General features: G+C 41.5%; 1 protein-coding gene across 1 annotated transcript in view; it reads right to left on the reverse strand.

The window, feature by feature from the left end:
- The window catches only part of GABRA3 (gamma-aminobutyric acid type A receptor subunit alpha3), a 1,714,543-nt gene that overhangs the window by 1,247,283 nt on the left and 442,627 nt on the right, over positions 1-24,633 (reverse strand). Inside the window, exon 4 of the mRNA XM_085607670.1 lies at positions 18,647-18,709. Within this exon, the coding sequence (XP_085463796.1) occupies positions 18,647-18,709 (63 nt within the window). The remainder of the gene's footprint in view (positions 1-18,646; positions 18,710-24,633) is intronic.

Consider the following 24,633-nt stretch of genomic DNA (forward strand, 5'->3'; position numbering starts at 1 on the left):
AGCCTGGGCAAGGGGGCCCACCTATAACATTGCTGATGGAATGTTCTATGACATCATTTATTACATCACTGATGACATCTCAAATTACATCATTCAAGACATCACTGATTACATAATTGATGACACCATTCAAAGAATGTGATAGTTTGTTTTATAGTTTACATAGTGGTGGGTGAGTACCATATAAATTGCCTACCTAATTTGGTACAGTATTGGTCCAGCTAATGGGTGTAAATGTTTACCAAAAACATTGGCTCCTAATCCACCATAGGTGTGTAGAGGTATTGAACACATTATAAATCTTTGTATTCCAAGAGTAGCTCTGTGTGCAGGTGACAGTTTATGACTGGTGTTCATTATTCACCACACATGTTTTTTGGTACTGCAGAAAACGTTTTCAACAGGAGTAAAATTCTATGATGATTCTATGATTGTAAGCAGCCTTGAGTTATTAGAAAGAAACATGTCAGCATGAAAATGTCTACATAACTTAGAAGACTGTGTGCACCAGGTATTAACCTATATGCATGTGCTTGTTTTTGCTTGAGAAGATGGGCTATCTGCAAAGTTTTCACAGCAGTATAAGGGATGGAGATAGTAGGATGTTTAGCATCTTCAGATCTTGTTTATTTTTGCCAAATACTGTCTTTTCGACAACTATTGCATGGATTGTACTCGGTTCTTACTAGATACTTTATAATACTCTATGATATGTGTCTTATGAAAGTTTCACTGTTTGCAAACAGTGTGGTATAAAATAAACTCTCTCCATAGAGTAAGCACTGTATACAGTACCCAGTTCTCTACCGATATTGACTTAATTTCTCAATGTAGTTTCGGTGAGTTTCAGGTGTTTGATACTGATAAAAGCCGTCCGTTGTTGGTTAATTGTTTTGGAACTGACATTCACCTGTTTTTAGGAACTTGGATTCCTCCAAACAGTTGTATATAGAATGAACGCCATATATAATAAGGGTACTTATACATCTGTGGTTGATTGTCAATGTGAACTAATCTAGCTATAAAGTGTATGGTATAGGGTCAATATTGCTCATAATGCATGCTTTATACTCCTAAGGGAGTTGTCGCTGTGATGGCAGTAATAATGGCTGACATTCTCCCAAACTATTTTGTACTTAATGTCAGGCCTCTAATGCCATAGTAATTAATAGAGAAATATGCGGGGAAATGAAGCTTGATGATATCATTAGTGATGCCATCAACAATGTCATTATAGATGTCATCAGTCTGCAAGAGACACAAAGGACTGAAGCAATTCAAAAATAGAAGTTACATTTGGCACCATGTGTCTCCCTCTGGGACCCCCCATTAGGTCCAGGGTCTCAAGGTATTCCTACCCTGCCCCCTTATACCTTATTTTTTTCATTTTCAGGACACAGGGATTGAGTCCCAGTATCCTGTAATGTCAGATGCAACCTTACTCTTTATGTGTGACCAGCCCATCACAATGAGAGCTCGCGTGGGACTTGTGGAAGCTTCCCGGTTCCATGGGAGCAAGGTAGCCAATGGGAGAAATAAGCCTCCTTGACCAATCAGATTGTGCTTATAATTTGAAGTTACATGCCCGTGGGACTCACACGGTACGCCTACTTACCCAACCATCCAGATATCTATACATTTTTTACCTTAATTTCTAAAACATTACTGAACAGATTTACACCAGATCACAAAAGGCACACTTTCTTGAGGAAAGATCACGCTTTCTGCCAAATGTGGTGTCATTCCGTTCAGCCTTTTGGGCTGCAGCACAGGAAATTGCATGGGGAAAATAGCATTTTGGGAACCCCTCTGTTTCTCAGCCCCTTCTTGACAGATCACCCCAACACTTTCCAGGAAAGAGCTGAGGTGGATGAACTTTTGGAGAAAACTTAATGAAGATTCGTCAAATGACACCAAGGTTATTAGGAAACCACAAAATCTATTACCTTCAGAAACTAGGTCTTAGCTATAACTACACACTCTGTAATATATACAAATCTCTCTCTCTCTCTCTACACATATATATATATATATATATATATATATATTCTCTGAAAAAAACATAGGTTTCAGAGACGTTATAGTTAGAAATTAGCATTTAAAAAACCTTAGAAGCTCACAGAAAAAACAGAGGTTTCAGGGGTGTTAAAGTTAGCTGGCCATTTCACTCGTACAAAACCATAGAAATTCCTCCATTATTGTTAGTTCTGCTAACTATAACTCGCGCGCCCGCAATGCACTGCTGATGATGTCACATATTGCATCATTCATGACATGGTCAGTGACATGTCAGCAGAACTGCTTTAGAGCCATAGAACAAGGTCAGCAGAGCTGCTTTGGAGCCAGAGAACCAGGTCAGCAGAGCTGTTGTAGAGCCAGAGAACCAGATCAGCAGTGCTGCTCTGTAGCCTAAGAACTAGGTCAGCAGAGCTGCTCTAGAGCCAGAGAACCAGGTCAGCAGACCTGCTGTAGAGCCAGAGAAACAAGGTCAGGAGAGCTGCTTTTGAGGGAGAAAACCAGGTCAGCAGAGCTGCTTTAGAGCCAGAGAACCAGGTCAGCAGAGCTGCTCTAGCTGACACTGACTGACTGACACTGACTGACTGACACTGACTGATTGACACTGAATGACACTGATTGACTGACACTGACACTGATTGACACTGGCACTGACTCTCACTGACACTGATTGACTGAAACTGACTGACTGCCACTGATTGACTGACACTGACTGACTGACTCTGGCTGACTGACACTGACTGACTGACTGACACTGACTTACTCTGATTGATTGACACTGACTGACTGACGGACACTGATTGACTGACACTGACTGACACTGACTGACTGACACTGACTGACTGACTGACACTGACTGACTGACTGACACTGACTGACTGACACTGACTGACACTCTATTTCTCTACTACTCACTCTCTACTACTCTCTACTACTCTCTCTCTACTACTCACTCTCTACTACTCACTCTCTACTACTCACTCTCTACTACTCTCTGCAACTCACTCTCTACTACTCACGCTCTACTACTCTCTACTACTCACTCCCTACTAATTACTCTCTACTACTCACTCTCAACTACTCTCTCTCTCTACTACTCACTCTCTACTACTCTCTACTATTTACTCTCTACTACTCTCTACTACTCACTCTACTACTCTCTACTACTTTCTACCACTCACTCTCTACTACTCTACTACTCCCTCTCTACTACTCTCTACTACTCTCTCTCTACTACTCTCTCTCTACTACTCTACTACTCTCTACTACTCACTCTCTACTACTCACTCTCTACTACTCACTACTACTCACTCTACTACTCTCTACTACTCTCTACCACTCACCCTCTACTACTCTACTACTTACTCTCTACTACTCTCTACTACTCTCTCTACTACTCACACTCTACTACTCACACTACTACTCACTCTCTGCTACTCTCTCTCTACTACTCTCTACTACTCACTCTACTACTCTCTAATACTCTCTGCTACTCACTCTCTACTACACTCTTCTACTCACTCTCTCCTACTCTCTACTACTCACTCTACTACTCACTCTCTACTACTCTCTACTATTCACTCTCTACTACTTACTCTCTAATACTCACTCTCTGCTACTCACTCTCTGCTACTCACTCTCTACTGCTCTCTCTCTACTACTCTCTACTACTAACTCTCTGCTACTCACTCTCTACTACACTCTTCTACTCACTCTCTCCTACTCTCTACTACTCACTCTACTACTCACTCTCTACTACTCACTCTACTACTCACTCTCTACTACTCTCTAATACTCTCTGCTACTCACTCTCTACTAAACTCTTCTACTCACTCTCTCCTACTCTCTACTACTCACTCTACTACTCACTCTCTACTACTCTCTACTATTCACTCTCTACTACTCACTCTCTAATACTCACTCTCTACTACTCACTCTACTACTCTCTACTACTCACTGTCTGATACTCTCTCTACTACTCTCTACTACTCTCTACTACTCACTCTCTACTCTCTATTACTCACTATCTACTCTCTACCTCTCTACCTCTCTCTCTACTACTCTCTACCTCTCTACCTTTCTACCTCTACCTCTCTACCTCTACCTCTCTACCTCTACACCTCTACCTCTACACCTCTACCTCTCTACCTCTCTCTATCTCTCTCTACACGCACACATATGAACATATATATATGCATATGCATATATATATATGTATGTTTATATATATATATACACATACATATATAAACATATATACAATCTGCATATCTATATAAACACAAATATAAATGCATGCATACATATGCATGTTATGTACATGAAAGTTTGAAAAACACTAATACAAGCAAAGCTTAAAAAGCCACCTAATTACAAACAGAATAGCTTTAACTTAAACGAGGGTGAGACCTAATGCATTTCCAATGCTTATTTAGTTTAGTTCCATCAAGAAGGCATTCAGATGTGTCACACATTTGCCATAGGTTCTGAATGGTAGCACTCTAGTTGCACATTAGATCACTGTAGTAAAGCTACTGCTCACCAGGGAAGTCTGCTGCTGGTATTCAAAGTGCATGTTTCAGTCTGCATGTCAGAATTTTTTAATGAAATAGAAGAGGATTTGAGAAGTCAAAATGTGCCCTGATTTTTCTTTCTGCAGCACTAATCATAATTTCTATGGCAAAATGAACCCCCTCATTTTGTTCCTTTGCATAATGTTTTAAGTGTTACCACTTTATTCCAATCAAGATGGCTTCAGATGTGCCATACTTTTGTCATAAGTTAGACTGTTAGCACTCTAGTTGTTCTTTAGAACACTCTGGGACAGTCTGTCATTGGGCTATACTTGGGCTACATCTGGGTGATATTTGTGCTACATTTGGGCTCTTTTGTCTCTGGTGGCCATCTTGGGAGACTTATTTGTTATGATGTTTCCTAATTTTCTCATTTACTACAGTCTTCTCAGTAGGAGATACTTTCAGGTTTTTTACTTTGATTCCATCAAGAAGGCAATCAGATGTGTCACACATTTGCCTTAAATTCGGAATGTTAGCACCCTAGTTGCTTATTAGATCACTGTAGTAAAGCTACAGCTCACCAGGGAAGTCTGCTGCTGGTATTGAAAGTACATGTTTCAGTCTGCATGTCAGAATTTTTAAATGAAATAGAAGAGGATTTGAGAAGTCACTCAAAATGTGCCCTCATTTTTCTTTTTTCAGCACTAATCATAATTTCTATGGCAAAATGAACCCCCTCATTGTGTTCCTTTTCAGTTAAACTACTCACTCTCTACTACTCACTCGATACTACTCTCTACTACTCACTCTCTACTACTCACTCTCTACTACTCTTTACTACTATCTACTACTACTCTCTACTACTACTCTCTACTACTCACTCTCTACTACTCTCTACTACTCACTCTCTACTATTCACTCTCTACTACTCACTCTCTACTACTCTCTACTACTCACTCTACTATTCTCTACTACTCTCTACCACTCTCTCTACTACTCTACTACTCACTCTCTACTACTCTCCACTACTCTCTCTCTACTACTCCCTCTCTACTACTCACTCTTCTACTCTCTACTATTCACTCTCTACTAATCTCTCTCTACTACTCACTCTCTACTACTCACTCTCTACTACTTACTCTCTACTACTCTCTACTACTGACTCTCCACTACTCACTCTCTGCTACTCGCTCTCTACTACTCGCTCTACTACTCTCTACTACTCACTCTCTGCTACTCTCTCTACTACTCACTCTCTACTCTCTATTACTTATCCTCTACTCTCTACCTCTCTACCTCTCCCTACCTCTCTCTCTAGTACTGTCTACCTCTCTACCTCTCTACCTCTACCTCTCTACCTCTACACCTCTACCTCTCTACCTCTCTCTACCTCTCTCTCTAGTACTCTCTACCTCTCTACCTCTACCTCTCTACCTCTACCTCTCTACCTCTATACCTCTACCTCTCTACCTCTCTCTACCTCTTTCTACACGCACACATATGCACATGTATATGCATATATATGCATTTATATATATGGATGTGTGTATATATATATATATATATATATATATACATACATATATAAACATATATATAATCTGCATATCTATATATATATACAAATATAAATGCATGCATACATATACATATATGCATGCATATGCATGTTATGTACACAAAAGTTTGAAAAACACTATTAAAAGCAAAGCTGAAAAGCCACCTAATTACAAACAGAATTGCTTTAACTTAAACGAGGGTGAGACCTATTGCATTTTCAATGCTTGTTTACTTTGGTTCCATCAAGAAGGCATTCAGATGTGTCACATATTTGCCATAAATTCTGAATGGTAGCACTCTAGTTGCTCATTAGATCACTGTAGTAAAGCTACAGCTCACCAGGGAAGTCTGCAGCTGGTATTCAAAGTGCATGTTTCAGTCTGCATGTCAGAATTTTTTAATGAAATAGAAGAGGATTTGAGAAGTCAAAATGTGCCCTTATTTTTCTTTCTGCAGCACTAATCATAATTTCTATGGCAAAATGAACCCCCTCATTTTGTTCCTTTGCAAATTAAATGTTTATGTGTTACCACTTTATTCCAATCAAGATGGCTTCAGGTGTGCCATACTTTTGTCATAAGTAAGGATGTTAGCGCTCTAGTTGTTATTTAGAACACTCTGGGACATTCTGTCATTGGGCTATACTTGGGCTAAATCTGGGTGATATTTGTGCTACATTTGGGCTCTTTTGTCTCTGGTGGCCATCTTGGGAGACTTATTTGTTATAAAGTTTCCTAATTTCCTCATTTACTACAGTCTCCTCAGTAGGAATACTTTCAGTTTTTTTATTTGATTCCATCAAGAAGGCATTCAGATGTGTCACACATTTGCCATACATTCAGAATGTTAGCACTCTAGTTGCTCATTAGATCACTGTAGTAAAGGTACTGCTCACCAGGGAAGTCTGCTGCTGGTATTGAAAGTGCATATTTCAGTCTGCATGTCAGCGATTTTTAATGTAATAAAAGTGGATTTGAGAAGTCACTCAATATGTGCCCTAATTTTTCTTTCTGCGGCACTAATCATACTTTCTATGGCAAAATGAACCCCCTCATTTTGGTCCTTTTTAAAATAAATGTTTTAAGAGTTACCACTTTATTCCAATCAAGATGACTTCAGGTGTGCCATACTTTTGTCATAAGTAAGTCTGTTAGCGCTCTAGTTGTTCTTTAGAACACTCCGGGACATTCTGTCATTGGGCTATACTTGGGCTACATCTGGGTGATATTTGTGCTACATTTGGGCACTTTTGTCTCTGGTGGCCATCTTGGGAGACTTATTTGTTATGAAGTTTTCTAATTTCCTCATATACTACAGTCTTCTCAGTAGGAAATACGTTCAGGTTTTTTACTTTGATTCGATCAAGAAGGCATTCAGATGTGTCACACATTTGCCATAAATTCGGAATGTTAGCACTCTAGTTGCTTATTAGATCACTGTAGTAAAGCTACTGCTCACCAGAGAAGTCTGCGGCTGGTATTCAAAGTGCATGTTTCAGTCTGCATGTCAGAATTTTTTAATGAAATAGAAGAGGATTTGAGAAGTCAAAATGTGCCCTACTTTTTCTTTCTGCAGCACTAATCATAATTTCTATGGCAAAATGAAACCCTCATTTTGTTCCTTTGCAAATTAAATGTTTTATGTGTTACCACTTTATTCCAATTAAGATGGCTTCAGGTGTGCCATACTTTTGTCATCAGTAAGACTGTTAGCACTCTAGTTGTTCTTTAGAACACTCTGGGACATTCTTTCATTGGGCTATACTTGGGCTAAATCTGGGTGATATATGTGCTACATTTGGGCTCTTTTGTCTCTGGTGGCCATCTTGGGAGACCTATTTGTTATGAAGTTTCCTAATATCTTCATTTACTACAGTCTCCTCAGTAGGAATACTTTCAGTTTTTTTATTTGATTCCATCAAGAAGGCATTCAGATGTGTCACACATTTGCCATAAATTCAGAATGTTAGCCCTCTAGTTGCTCATTAGATCACTGTAGTAAAGGTACTGCTCACCAGGGAAGTCTGCTGCTGGTATTGAAAGTGCATGTTTCAGTCTGCATGTCCGAATTTTTTTATGCAATAGAAGAGGATTTGAGAAGTCACTCAAAATGTGCCCTAATTTTTCTTTCTGCAGCACTAATCATACTTTCTATGGCTAAATGAACCCCCTAATTTTGTTCCTTTTTAAATTAAATGTTTTAAGAGTTACCACTTTATTCCAATCAAGATGGCTTCAGGTGTGCCATACTTTTGTCATAAATAAGACTGTTAGCGCTCTAGTTGTTCTTTAGAACACTCTGGGACATTCTGTCATTGGGCTATACTTGGGCTAAATCTTGGTGATATTTGTGCTACATTTGGGCTCTTTTGTCTCTGGTCGCCATCTTGGGAGACTTATTTGTTATGAAGTTTCCCAATTTCCTCATTTACTACAGTCTCCTTAGTAGGAATACTTTCAGTTTTTTTATTTGATTCCATCAAGAAGGCATTAAGAGTTACCACTTTATTCCACTCAAGATGGCTTCAGGTGTGCCATACGTTTATCAGAAGTAGGACTGTTAGCACTCTAGTTGTTCTTTGGAACACTCTGGGAAGCTGCAGTAGAATACAAAGGTATCAACTGACAGTCTCTGCCCTTGTTGGATGTACATGTTTTACTGAGAATGTCAGACTTCATTCTCACATGACAGAGAAAGATAATGTGAATTTACAGAAAACATGCTCTCAGTTTAGCTTATAGATCACCTTCCAAAACTCTGTGGGAAAAGCATGAGAAAATAGTTTTCTCTCAGACATGATTCATGATATCCCAGCAGAAGGCTTTTTCACATGGTAAAATCACCTTAGAACATACCACAATTCCTAAAATGAGTATGGTGCCATCAACAAATGATTTATAATGTAACTAAAGTCTTAAAACCTTCTATTAACTGCAATGCTTTTTAATGAGGTGCTATCATGTATATTGTTCCCAAGATGGCTACCAACACTTCTTGGATGAAGTGCTGACAGCCAATCAGACCTCAAGATGAGATGTGTGGTTAGGCTCCTACCAGATATATATGGATTTGCACCATTTCAGCAAAAGGCACAAATCTGAACTGAGGACTACCTTTCTGCCAAATTTGGTGTAATTCCGTTCAGCAGCTCGGGCTGTAGCTGCGGCTAAAGGTCCTATGGGAAATTGTATGGGGAAAACACGTTTTGGAACCCCCCTTTTTTCTCGGCCCCCGCTACACGAATCATCCCGAGGCTTTCAGGATAGGATCGGACTGGAGCTGGCCAAAAGTTTTGAAAAATTCGCGAAGATTCGTCTATTGTAGCCAAAGTTATTGGGAATAGAATGTTGTAGATTTCCTATGGAAAATAGGTCCTAACTATAACTACCTACTGGCGACCGCCAGTAGGTAATATATATACATACATATATAAACATATATATAATCTGCATATCTTTATATATACAAATATAAATGCATGCATATATATACATATACATATATGCATGCATATGCATGTTATGTACATGAAAGTTTGAAAAACACTAATAAAAGCAAAGCTAAAAAGCCACCTAATTACAAACAGAATTGCTTTAACTTAAATGAGGGTGAGACCTATTGCATTTTCAATGCTTGTTTACTTTGGTTCCATCAAGAAGGCATTCAGATGTGTCACGCACAAAGGCTGTAGTAATTGTGGGGTGGGGTGGGGTGTGGGCATGGGCCTGCCCGTTTTGGGCAGCTCCCACCTCTATTTTTTTTTTTTATTCCCTGGTGTCTAGTGGGCTTTTTGCCCCCCCCCGGGGGCAGATTGGGGGCCGATGCCCCATCTGCCCCCCAGGGGGGGCAGAAAGGCTGTAATGGTGGCGGGTGGGTGGGGGCATTGGCGTGCCTGTTGCGGGCAGCCCCTACCCTAAAAAAAACTGAAAACGAATCCCTGGTATTTAGTGGGCTTTCTGCCCCCCCGAAGGGGCAGTTTAGGGGCCAATGCCCCATCTGCCCCCCGGGGGGGCAGAAAGACTGTAGTAATTGGGGGGGTGGGTGGGGGCATGGGCCTGCCCATTTTGGGCAGCCCCCACCCCTATTTTTTTTTTTTTAATTCCCTGGTGTCTAGTGGGCTTTTTACCCCCCGGGGGTGCAGATTGGGGGCTAATGCCCCCATATGCCCCCCAGGGGGAGCAAAAATACTAAATGGTGCCAACGTCAGTTGGGGGGAGCAAAGGCCATTGCCCAAGGGGCCGCTCCCCCCTCCCTGGTGTCTAGTGGGTGGATCCCTGCTTGGGGACGGGAGACGATGCCTCTACTGTCTTTCTACGTGCTCAGGGGGCTGAGATAGCCCCCTGAGCACGTAGAAAGTGAAACTGAAATGAGCCTCTTGGCTCATTTCAGTTTCACTTTCACTGTAATGACGTCGGCGTGATGTGCGCGCCGATCGTCATTACAGTGAAAGGGGGGGGGGCCTTGGGAGCTGGGGAAGCTCTTCCCCAGCTCCCGAGGCTATTTTCACTAAAAGGGAATCCCTCTGGTGCCCGCACCAGAGGGATTCCCTAGGGAATGCCTCATGACGAGATGGACTCGTCATGGGCACAGCGCGACTGTGCTCCATGACGAGTCCAGCTCGTCATGGGCAAACAAGGGGTTAATTTTTATAGGAACATTTGAAAATTGAAATATTAACAATGGCAAGATGGACATTTTTATAAGTGCTACTCTACCAATTATTGTGAGTGGTAAAATAGTTCATCTATCTAATAAGTTTCTAATTTTTGTAGCCATTGCTAAGTAGTTCAATTTAAAAAGTTCCTCATAACGCTTTGTTACATAAATCCTTAAATACCGAATAGGCAATGAAGAGTGGGCTTGCTGTTGCAAGAACTCAGGCATATTTTGACTACTGGCATTGAGTAATATAATTTCTGTTTTATTATGGTTAATTTTAGAACCTCCGATAGCTTTGAACTGCTTAAATTCTGTTACGGTAGTCCTGATATTCTGTTTCTCTGGCTTAAGATAAAGAATAATGTCATCAGCGAATAATTTTTGTTTTGGCATTCCTTCCAGAGTTGCTTGAATATGCAAGTTAGCTCTAATTTTTTCAGCAAAAGGTTCTATAAAGAATGCGAATAAAGCAGGTGGTAGAGGACATCCCTGACGGGTTCCTTGCATTATAGGCACTCTTCCTGCTATCTGCGAATTTATAATAACTTGTGCCTGAGCCCCTTGATACAGATTTGCCAGCATTTGTGTAATTTGAATTGGGAACCCGACCTTTGTAAGAATTAAGAAAAGAGTTTCCCAATCAACTAGGTCAAATGCTTTTTCTGCATCGAACATCATTTTAGGAAGAGGTAGTTTATTTGAATAAGAAAAAATCAAGCGCTTGTACCAGAAACCTGGTGTTAGATGACATATGTCTGCCAGAGACGAACCTCGTCTGATCTTTTTGGACAATCTTCTGAGCTATAGGAGAAAAACGATTTGCCCAGATCTGCATTCAAATTTTATAGTCAGGATTCAACAAACTAATTGGTCTGTATGAATTAACGTTTTTAGGGCACTTATCTTTTTTAACAAAACGTATTATTGTTGACTCCTTAAAAGTAGATGGAACTTCTCCCCCCACTCTTACAAAATTGAATAACTCTAATAGGAAACGTGTTAATTCTTCTGAAAATAACTTATAAAACTCTGTGGGTAGGCCATCGTTTCCTGAGGCCTTGCCTCCCGACATTGAAGCAAGGGCTTCCTTAATTTCATTTGGGGTGATTTCAGCATAAACCTTGACTCCCTGATCCATTGTCATAAATGGAAGTTTAATGTCTCCCAAATATTGGGTTATCACCTCATTAGATACCGTAAACTCAATTGCGTAAATCTTATGATAATGCCTGAGAAATGCATGTGCAATTTTTCTTTATCTATAATCAATACCCCTGTTTCAGGCTCTATCAATTCTGAAATTAACATTGATTCCTGCTTGGCTTTTCTTGACCAGGCAAGGAGTTTTCCCACTAACTGACTCTCCTCATATACTCGCTGTTGGTAAGTCCTGGAGCTGGCTATTTCCTCACGAATAAAAAATTCCCTTAATTCCTGTTTCATTCTCGATAATTGCTGTTCCAATTGTAGGTATTCTCTCTTACAACTATCCCTCTGCAGTAAGGCTACATCTACGGCCTGTTGTAATTTAATTATTTGGTTTCTCCGCACCTTAGATTGTAATGCAGAAACGGCTATCATCTGGCCCCTTGCTGTGGCTTTAAACGGCCACCATATTGAGAAAAGAGTCGCCCTACCCTTTCTTTCCTGAAAAAATACCTTAATCCATTCCTTCATCTCTTCTACCCATTTAGGGTTCGAGAGGAGGAGGCGATCCATTTGTCACCTGGACTTCTCCCATCTTGCCGCCTCCATTCTGATCTCAATAATAAGCAAAGAATTATCTGGGAAGGAATTAGCTCTAATTTCAGCATTCATACAATTAACATAACGAGGAATCAAAAAAAATCTATCAAAGAGGCTGTCTTATACCGCTGGGAGTAACAGGTAAACTGTATGCCTCCTGGATGTAGCTCTCACCATGGATCCACCAAAAGATAATCCTGTTTCATAGAACATAAAATTCATTTTTTCCTCAATTTTAACAGCTTTTTCCCTTTTTTGGAAGTATCCTTTTTCAGATCCTGAATAAAATTAAAATCACCTCCTAGGACTATTGGGCCCTCTTTCCTCTAACCAGCTCATTAATGTTTTTAAGGGGTGCTGGGTCATCATTAATTGGGGCGTAATAATTTACGAAATTAAACAGTGCCCGGTTTACCCTCGCAGTAACCCAAATCCACCTCCCTTGAGGATCTCTTGTTACATGATGTATCTCACAGTTAGTTCCCTGAGCAAAATAAATGGCAACCCTCCCTCACAGCGTGCCTTGCAGAGGCAAAGAAGGCTCTAGAGTAATATTTAGGTATATGAAGTTTAGGAGTATTAGTTTTCAGGTGGGCCTCCTGAAGATAAAGGATCTGAGGAGACAAAGACGTAAGCCATCTAATCAACTATACCACTATATTTCTTCATATTAGAGATCCCATTAACATTTATCAATATCGTTCTTAAATTTGGATCCATATTGCATCAAAGAACAAACTACTATTGTACCATTTGAACCTTTTGTAACCAGTATCAGTCTTAAATATGATTATTTCTCAAATTCTGCTAACTTTTTCCCCAATTATTTGCCACCCCCCTGTGCCCTACCTCCCCCCATCCCTCACCACTTCGCTGTGTCCCTTCCTACTCCTGGCAGATGGGGGCTTGCCCGCCTTACCCCCTGCCTGCCCTACTTGTGAATTCCCTATGTCAGGTGCCATGTTGTTGCACCCTAGTGAGACCCACCAGCCCCGTCCCGCCCCTAAAAAAGAAGAAAGAAAAAGAAACACAAGAGTAAAAAAGAAGAGAGAAAAAGCATAAGAACCAATGACAATCATGTCAAATAGTCCATTGTCTTTACCTCTCTTTAGTAAATTTTTGCAGAAGTTCCTGGGCTTCATCAAGGCTTGTGAACATATGAAACTTGCCTTGAACCAAAACTGGTAATTTCGATTGTTGAACAATAGCCGCTTGAGCTCCTTGTGCTTTAAACAAGTAGAGGAGCTTAAGAAACTCCTTCCAACGACGCGCTGCTGCTGCACTCATATCCGAGAAGATGCAACTGTTAGGAACATCTCGAGAGAAAAATTGATTCTTCTGAATTGCTCTGGTCAAAATCAGCTGCTTTAGTCGATAATCCGCTAAATTCACTAGGATAGTTCTAGGCAGTTTTGAATTTGGGAATGGCTGTGCTGGAATTCTATGTGCGCGTGTGATTGGGAAGAAAATTCTCTTTAATAAAGGTCTCGACCCACTGGGGTGTTTGTGATCCTTCGCAACCTTCGGGGACCCCAACAAATCACAGATTTGAACGTCAGGAATGATTCTCCAATTCTTCAAGCTTGGTTTCCAGCAAGTTTTTCTGCTTTTTATCTATTGAGACCTACTGCTGCATCGAAGTCACCGGATCTTCCAGGAGAGAGATTCTTAATTCAGCTTCCTGTAGTCTTGCCGGGTAGGATCCAACTACCTCTTCAATTTTTGAAAGACGTGCATGAAGTGCTGCTATCTCTGTTGCTTGCGTGGCATTCATTTCTCTTATTTCATCAAGACTAAGGTTGAGCATAGCTTTTATATCACACTGTAAGCTTACCCCGGTCTCCAAATGCTGAGTTTGTGTTGATGACAAGTTTTCATCAGCCACTACAGTCGACAAAGATGATGTTGAAGTGTTCGCCAAAGATCGAAGGAGGAAAGGGAGTTCCTGCACAGCCGAATCGAGGCAAGGTTGAGCCTGGATACCCTGTGCGTCCTGTATATCCTGATCCGAAGCCTGATGTAGGTGAGGAAGTAGAGGCTGCGGAGGAAGTGGAGGCGCCTTTTGATTTCTTAAATAGCGAATATTCCTTAGCTCAAGCACACATGAACACATAGTCTGTGCTGTAAATGTTTGTGGTCCCTTTTCTACCTAATTTATTTTCTAAAATGATCTAAGGTTTTAAAGCGTATTTTGAGGAGCAGTAGCTTGAATGATGTCATCATTGATGTCATTTCATATGTCATGAATGATGTAATTTAAGAGGTCATGAGTAGTACATCTTTCTTATAAAAGTAGCAGATGGTCACTTATTGGCAAATGTACCCATTCATTCATCATAACAGCTCGGCACCCTAGAACATGTTCAAAGAAACGTCTACCACAATCAACATTCTTCTGTTCAAAAAATATGAAACACCGGTCTCTCCTTTAACCTATCATCTGCCAGTCAACTGCAGCCCATCCCCCCCTCGGACTGCAGGAACTCATTTACAGTTTACAACTTGCAAAACTGGCCAAAGGGGATATTGCACATTAACTTTGGTTCAGGATTAATGCAGGCATACAGTTGGTCATGGCATGCAGTTTTTTTCAAATGATGTCTTAATATTTTTCATCATGACAAATTATACAATAACGTATTCATTTCCAACGAAAGCTCTGGTGCAAATGGATTTTTCATTCGGTGACATTTCGTTTATCAATACATTTAATTAACGCGGTGTCTCTGGCAACCTAATAAATGATGTTGGGGTCTGTGAAGTATGAATAGAATGAATAGAATTGGCCTCATTGGATTAGTAATGGTCTAAACATTGTCCCTTTCCGGTTCATCTATAAATGAATTTGAGCAAAAATTGAGCAGGTTTCATTACAGTTTCCAAAAATACTCAAGAAATGGTTTTAAATCCAAGTTACGACTAATATTCCTGGCTTTGAATTGCAGTGGAAAAATAGTGTTCAGTTTTGTTTCTTTAATAATTTTCATTCATTCATTCTAAAGGGACAAAGAAGAGTATCCGAGGAATGCAGTTACATTTATTCGAATTTGCAATATTAGGATTCGATTCTCAATGAGCATAGTACGTGACAGAGCGGTGCGTACACTCATACAACACTTCTTTGCCTATCATGTTGATACATTTTCTGGCACTTGTCTTTTCTTCTTTGCAATAATGTGCTAGTACGGTCTGATGAACTTTGTCATGTCATCAATCACACACATATCACTAGCAGACCAAATGCATTTCAAGGTCCCTTGGGCGGGTTTAATTGTTCCCTGGGAAACAAGGACCTAATTCATTCCAATCTAGTTCCATGTCACAGTTTAGGAAGCTTGATATGAAGGGGTCGCTATACCTTCACCTTGTATCGACTCCCTTGCCTGTTAATGCAATGACTTCTGACGTAGTTTAAGGGTAAGTGATACGGTTTTGCCAAAAAGAAACAACAATTCTGCCTAAAAACATTTTAGAGGAGAAAGAAAAATAAATTCAATATAGAAAGTTGTCTCACAATTATTGTCAATTAGAGAATCTTTTCAGATTAGGTAGATTGCAATTTAAAGTTAGAATAATTGTGGCGCTGTTTGTAGTTTTATTTGGAATTTGATTTACTTCCACAACTTGCACCTTTCAGGACAGTGGCAGTATGAGTACAGCTCACTGGCACTAATGGACATCAAATTTCTTGAAGAGATTGCTCAATTCATTGCCCACATTTACTTTACTATTGGAATTAAGCTTTATTTTTCAACTTTGAGCAACTCTATCTCATATGAGAATTCCCACTGACATGCCCACAGACTGCTATCAGTCATGTCTGTTAAGAGGAGGGTTGATATATATTTAATGCTTCTGATGTCCCACTATTATGGATGTAAACAGTTGTTTTTTGGCACCATTTATTTATATAAATGTGAACATATAGAAAATACCAATAAGCAGGTATTTTTGGTGCCGCTCCCCCGGCTCCATGATGTAGAAGAGAGCTGCTGGGGGAGCGTCGCCTTACATCCCCTCTTTCTTCTTTTCACCCTTACCCTTTGAAAGGGGAGGAGGGAAGGGGGTGCCACCCCATTGGATGATCTGAACCCTTGCCTGGTCCCCCTATTGGTCCGGTGACCTAGCACCACTAGGTGCGTGGTTTGCCCCGCGGCGCTACCTGGTGGCGCAAACCAGTTCTGTTCCTTGTCGGGCTCTGGTGGCCATTATCGCGCAGACCCTCGAGGACCCCTTCGGGAGCGGCCTCTGCTAAATGTGAACATATAGAAAATACCAAAAAGCAGGATTTCTTTTTCAGTGGGCGCGGGGGGGGTGTTGGCGAGGTGAAGGCTTTCGGAATATTCGTGCCGGGGAGGAGGAGGGTGACAACATTTCTCAAGCCAGGAATATCTATCCACGTTTTAAGGTATGCCTGTTAAAAAACAACAGCTTCAGAAATCGGTTAGTGAAGTTGAACACTTCCCACCGAACAGTCAACTGAGGAATACGGACTTCTGCGGCGGTGATCTGTGTGTAACCTTCATGCAAATGGTGCAAGTGCTAGAAAAACAGCTTAGCTGGATGATTCATTTGCCACAAAAATATGCGCGTGTTTGGATGAGGTCAAGATTGTGTATTTTATGTTAAATATGTGGTATAACATGAATTTAACTCTAGCAAACATATAGTGACGTTATTTCGGTCTTCTCCTAGTCTCCATCTAGCTCATTAAAAAATAACCAAGTGAAAACTGGAAAAAATGCTGTGAAGCACCGTTTTTGAATGTGGAAATCTTCTCTGCAAGAGAGCCATCAGCTCTTTGCCACACTAAATTGCTACCTTTGTATTCCTCTGTCCTTGGAAGTCTATGTTCCACTCTGATGTTTTATGGTATTGAATATGTCCTTGACACACTGACTCCTGAGGATTCTCATGCATATAAGCCTTTTACATTCAAATACTCTGTGCCAGATTCACAAACTGCATTTCCTAGCACGTGTTGTAGTACTACAAACCGTACTACTAATTACAATTCACAAACTATGTGGGCAGTTTCACAACTTCACATTACCTATACTTATATGTGCAAATTTGTCCGCCACAACTGAGGAGTCTCCGCACTCTTAAGCATATGTTTTAGTAGTAAATATGGGTGGGACTTGAGGGAGTTGGGAGGAAGGGGCAGACTTACTACAAAGGGGATGGAATTAGGGATGAGTAAGAGGGGTTTAGGGAGGGTCACAGAAAGGTTTAAGGAAAGACATTACCCACTCACACAAAAGACAACCAATTGCATTACTCTAGGAGTGCAGACATGTAACTTACACTTTTGTAGTAAGTTTTCACTTGGGGTTTATGAATAACAAAAGTAGCAAACTCACTCCAAACTGTAAACTTACTCAAAGGTGCAAGATTTTTTTGTAAATCAAACCCTTAGTTTCACATCCTTCCTGCCCCTAGTGAGAAATGTACCCTTATTTACTTTTTTGATAGGCTATTGGAACAACTGGATGCACCCAGAGATAGAATGTCACAATATATATGTTTTGAGCTGAACGTGGTCATGCTTGTCCTCTGTGAGGATGAGACAAAATGTTAAAATGTGGGAAGTTTGCATGAAATCAAACAAGCCTCCACGAATCTTAATTCAACTGAGTACCTAGGTATTTTTTTTTTTTAAATGTAGAAAAATACTAATTGCAGCCTTTTCTTCTCTCAACATTACAAACTGAAATGCTGTTAAATACTGATAAAATATAAATGTGAATAAATAGAAACGGAAATGTTAAAAACAAACACCATAAAGACTACACAATTGGGAATCCTATTTATATTTCAATCACTTCCCACATACTTTCATGACCCACACATGCACATTCCAATTATGACGCTTGCCCCTTGCAGATTATGTTTACTAATCAATGCTAATGTACACTGGAAGCACCATGCATAGATTGCTCAAGCAGCATTTGCCTCCAGTGTAAAGTGGTTGCAGCAAACGGTCCAAACGCTGCTGGCTTAAACTGCGCTATGAGCTGTGATTCAATGTGGTGCTTTTTTTTTGGGGGGGGGGGGGGGGGCGGGGTCCATTTACAATTGTAACCGTCTCAAGATCATTCTCACTCCCGCTGACTCTCCTCCCAGTATGGCACAGTCCCTCTTCTTACCATTTCTTGCTCTCTTTCCTTTTCTGTTTTCTTTTTTCTCTTCTCCTTTCTCACCGTCATGCACTTTAATAAAAACAGAGGAGTGTTCAGGCGACAGCACAGGCAGCAGTTGTGTGTACTTATGCTAGCTCAATCACACAGCGAGGACATGCAGCGCCTGCTGTGCTGGGGGTTTGCAGCGGAGAGAGCATCAAAACGGCACTGTCCAAGCGAGGCATGCAATGGGAGACCCTTTTCAGTTCCAACACACACCACAAAGAAACACCCATTAGAGATGTATTAAAAGCCAAGCCACACAGTGAATATTGAATACAAAAAATGGAGGGAGTGAAAGCGTCTTGAAGCAAAATGAGATCTCAAGTGAGTAATGTTTAAACACTGAAGCGAACACGCCATTAAACATAATAACTAACAAGGGGTCACGGCGCTGCCGCCAGAACCGTGTCACAAACATTCTTCGGGAACAGTGTTCATAACCTGATAGATATTAGTCATCAGGTTTGATTACTTCAAGTTGGCCAGTTCATTAGTGTCCGCGACCACAGAGGCATCCTGGATGTGATGACATCTGACCGCTTAAGCGTCACTGCTGTTGTCATGGAAACTAAACTCGAAGGCACCAAGTGAGGAATGTGCTCGGTGTGAATCCGGGGCACATTTTAAGTCTCTACGACGCTTTTATTTGTATTGGCTATTTTTTTTGTTCAACTTCTTAATTGTATCTGTGACTCTGTGCCTTTCTCTGTAGGTACACACTAATTGCACCTCTACGGGCACTCCACGGGCCATATTATCAAGAACGGCGCAAACATGAGAACCTGGGCTTCTATTGGAATTGTCTGGGGCATATTACCAAGCCCCTTATCGCCGCTTTAGAGAAAGTTTCCTGCCGCTAAAGCGGCGATAATATTTGTGCCGTTCTTGATAATATGCCCCACAAATCTTAAGGGAGATATAGGCAAGTTGGCCAATGGCACAGGAAAAGTCACTTCTCACCTCGCCTTGGTCGGCACCACTAAATGGACATGGCTGGCCCGCCTAAAAGAGACTCAATGCACCGATACAAAGCATGTTTGCGACTTTTTGGACTTTGCTTGGCCATCAGCTGAACATGCTGACCGACTCCACGTCATCCCCTTTGCAAAGAGTGAAAATCAGAACATGGAGCCGTACACCAGAGGCGTTCCTCTCTTCTTACAGCTTGATTCCTCATTACAATTCTACAAAACACTGTGTAGGCCAAGGGTCTGATTCTGAAATCCGGGCTGAAATCCCGATCTCTGCATTAACTGTGTTAGCTCATGAATATGAATTCTGGTTGGTGGTAAGGACTGGTGCCCAACAGTATTCCATTAAGAGATCAACAGCCTCATGCATCAACCCAAAATCCAGTCGGTAAAATACCGATTCGGTAATAGCTCCCGGTAATAAGTAAAAAATACCCAATCCCAATGCATCAACCCAAAAGCAGAAATCGCTATTTAAGGAATCCTTAAATAACGATTCTTTAAATAGGGATTCCTTAAATACCGATTCCTTAAATAGCGATTGCATTTAAGGAATACCAAAGTGAGATTCCTTAAATGCAATGCATCAAAGTTAAAAAATTAGCGATTTCGCTAATAGGGGGAGCAAATTACCATGAAGATGAACTGCATGGTAATTTGCAAAAACTTTGAAAAATGCACTTTTGTGCATTTTTCAAAGTTTCATGTTGCGCACACACATGCCCTTAGAGCATGTGTGTGTGCAACATATGTGCACATATCATTTTCAGGGGTGCAACAGGGTGTCCTTTTGACACCCTGGCACCCTTGAAAGTGCTCCCGCTATTAGCGATTCGGTAATACCGAATCGCTAATACAGAGTGGCTTTACATTCATTCCTATGGGCCTCCAAGCCCATAGGAATGAATGGGTAGGTATTCCTTATTACCGATTCGGTATTACCGATTCGGTAATAAGGAATATTAAGGAATCGCTATTTGAATAGCGATTCCTACATGCATAGCCTTTTGCTATTCCTTATTAGCGATTCCTTATTTTTCGCTAATAAGGAATCGCAAATGGCATTGTTGATGCATAGGCCCCTTAGCCAGGTAAAACCAGGCAAACACAAATCCAAGCAATATGGTACAAAAACAGCTAAAATGCAGAGTCTACATGTTATGCCTCAATCTGAGGTGCCAAACTCGCAATATAAAGTATTTTCAAAACACGGTAAATGACACACCACTGGGTGTTAATATTTACACGTCCAACTGTATTCGGCCCTACTCCGAATCGGTGCCTGAATATTTTTTTTTTCTATCTGCTTAAATGTATTCATCGGGCCAGATGAAAGGCTTTCTCGCTGCAAGGTGTCAATTTAGGCTCGCATTACAAATGGCAATGGGAAGCCTTCTGGCAACTCTAGATGGGGCATTGTTAGAAATTGGGTTTCTGGCTGGCAGAGATATGCACCCTGTACAAGTAGGAACCATTCAGTGTGAGTCAAAAACAGGCCAAATTAACCTGTGCTCACCCTGTAGTAGCTTGGCACAGAGCAGTCAGGCTTAACTTAAGAGGTAATATGTAAAAAAACACACAGAAACACAGTCAAAACAGCACAAAAAGGCTCCACTCCAGTTTAGAAAAATATCAAATAATTTTATGAATAAAACAAGACCAAAACAACAAAATTCCAATCAGTAGAAGTCGAGATATGAATTCTTAAAGACTAAATGCAAAAATAGCACTTAGAAGCAAATAGAGCTCAAGGAGTGAATTGGTTGCTTTGGACCGAGACAAAGTCAAGAGTTCAGACCACCTGTGATGGAGCTCAGGCCAGCTACAGGACCCATGAAGGATCCACTGAGCAAAAGTACCATAATCATTGTCGCAGCATGAAATACGCCGAGGATCCCCATGCAGGTGGGGTGTTGCTCTGGATTCCTCCACATAACTGCTGCAATGCTTCGGTTCCATTGAGTGAAGCGTGGGTTCCGTGTGTGGCAGCTTTGAATGTGTTGAGCCTGGTTAATCCACACTCGAGGGTGATGCGTTGATCTTCTCCATGCAGTGGCGGCGATGCAGTGGTTCTGAGGGTGATGCACCGGTACAGGCCCTGCAACAGCTGTGATATGTCGATCCTGATATTGCAGCAGGCTCTGCATCAGTTCTGAGTGGTGCAATGGCTTCTATGCGCAGGCTCTGGCAGATCTAGCACTGTTACAATCAATTCCAAGGGCCCTGGACTGGGTTGGCACCACTTGGGAGAGCAGTACTTACAGCAAGCAAAGTCAAGGTGCTGTGTGAAGATGGAAGCACAGTCTTTGATATCCCTAAGAATTCTGATACTGGAGGTAAGCCAACAAGTCCTTGGAAAAACTTAGGTTCTGCGATGTAGAGATGCAGAGCCAGTCATTCTCACTCCCAGGCAAGCAGCAGCAGGCCAACTCAGCAAAGCAGTTCAGCAAAGTGGCAGACTGCCTCACAGCACAGCAGACCTTCTTCCCTGCAGAATGTCCTCATTTCCAGCAGTGCTGTGATTTGGTGGTGTCAGAGGTCCAGTACTCATTCCCAGTTGGGCCTTTGAAGTAGAAGACTTCAAAAGAGATGTTTTGCAGTTCAAAAGACCCTGCGTTTCCTTCCCTGGCTTCAGACTCACTCAAGGAGGGTATGCAATCCTTTGTGTAGGTACAAGACACAACACTTTCATGTGTAAAGTGTCAGCTCCTCCCTCCCATCCTGCTCAGCAAGATTCATCAACATGCCGATGGCTTTTCAGTCACACCTACCCTTCCTTGGTGTGTGGCTGTATAGAAGGAATCCAGGAAGTCAGCTGTCACCCACCCCAGATGTTTATTTCAGAGACAGGCAGAAGGCACCAAATGGTTTAAGTAACAAAATTCGAACGTTCTAAAGTGGCATTTTCAGGACTGCAATTTAAAAACCAACTTCACCATCAGTTGTGTTTTTAAATTGTGAGTCCAGAGACATCAAATTCGGGAGGTGGGGTTCCATCTCTTTCTAATTGGAAATGACTCATAAACTGCAATGAGGCAATCCCAATGTTATCCTATTGGAAAGATAGGCCTTGTGGTAGTGGAAAGCAAATTTAAGAGTATTTCACAACTATTTATTTATTTATTTATTTACGCAACTTTTATAGCGCGACAAATACCCGAAGGTGTCTCGGCGCTGTAGAGCAACTGGAATCTATCATCAAGTCATCCTCTTACTGATTAAACAGCCAAGTTTTCAAGAGCCTGCGGAAGCTCATCAGATTCGGGGCAGTTTTGATGGCTAGTGGCAAGAGGTTCCAAAGTTTTGGAGTGGCCACAAGAAAGCGCCTGTCTCCCCAGGTGACCGATCTTGTGCGTGGCACCGGGAGGAGACTGTTATTGGCCGATCTTAATTGCCTCCTAGGAGTGTACAGCTGGAAAGCTTCAACCAGGAACCTAGGTCCAATGCCATGTACAGCCTTATAAGCAATACAGAGGGCCTTAAACTTGACGCGGCTCTCCACTCTCAGCCAATGAAGCTGACGAATACCAGGAGTGGTAGATTTGCGACGAGGGATGTTGAGAAGAATCCTAGCAGCCGCATTCTGAATAGATTGCAGCTTCGTTGTGACACGCTTCTGGGTGTGAAGGAGAAGTGCATTCCCATAATCTATCCTGGAGAAGACTAGGGTAGAGACCAGGGTCTTCCCAGCTGACGGCGGGAGATAAGGCAGCAGCTTCTTGATTTTTTTCAAGATGAAAAAAGACGACGACACAACCTTGTTGGTGTGGAGGTCGAAAACCAACTTATTATCAAAGATCACTCCCAGGTTTCTGGTTTTTTCTACTGGGACAGGTGGAGGGCCAAGCTTTTCTGGCCACCAACCAAAGGACCATTCAGGGGAGAGTCTTCCAAAGGTCATGATCTCGGTCTTATCCGAATTGAGGCGAAGGCAGTTCAAAGCCATCCAGCTACTAACCTCAAGCATAGCTTTCTGAAAGTTGGCTGCTACCGTGAGACCATCCTTATGGATGCCCAGCACCAGCTGGGTATCGTCTGCATACGAACTAGGACATGTAAAACCTAAAAGTATGTCTTACATTAATACACTGCACCTTGCCCATGGGCTGTCCATGGCCTACCTTAGGGTTGACCTAAATGTAATAAAATGGAAGGTTTGGGCCTGGCAAGTAGGTTAACTTGCCATGTCAACATAGTAGTTTAAAACTGCAGACACAGGCTCCGCAAATGCAGGCCTGAGACATGTTTAAAGGGCTACTTAGGTAGGTCATACAATCAGTGCTGCAGGCACATTAGTAACATTTGAATTCTAGTCCCGGGGCACATGCAGTGTACTTTACTAGGGACCTGTAAGTAAATCAGATATGGCAATTGTCTATAAACCAGTGTTGCCATGTTTGAATTACAGATCATAAGCATACTAATGCCAACAAAAACGGTCCTAAAAGGAGTAGGAGGAAGGCAAAACATTTGGGGTAAAACTGCAGAAATGGCCATTTTCAATAGGCACAGTTACTTAGGTTATTAATCAGGAGGCAGGCATACGCAATGATGATTTTTAGGTGTTATTTCTTCTTCTAACAAACAAGGGTACGTGAAATATTATGGAATAAACATGACACTCCCTTACTCCGAACTGTTCTTCAGTAACTGCCCATCCTCTCAAACCCCAACATTCTGCTAACCTTCACATTCTAGATTTCCATCTTCATATGCCAATATTCATGCATATGAACCACCTTACACCATACTCCCAATCTTCACATATCACTATCCCACCCTCCTTCCTCCAGAGAGGAATATAGAAAGCCCTCCATGACATATCTAAGTCATAAGAGCTAGTGCTAGGGCTGTCCTTCGTTCTTCTACCTGTTCCTGTCCACTACCAAGTAGATATTTCCTTTTAAGCAGTCAGCCGTTCACATCAATCTGTCCTCTCAGAACTCAGAGCTGGGGCACGGTCTTCTGATCCATGGTCAT

Source organism: Triturus cristatus, chromosome 5_2 (genome assembly GCF_964204655.1).
Source record: "Triturus cristatus chromosome 5_2, aTriCri1.1, whole genome shotgun sequence".
Lineage (NCBI taxonomy): Eukaryota > Metazoa > Chordata > Amphibia > Caudata > Salamandridae > Triturus > Triturus cristatus.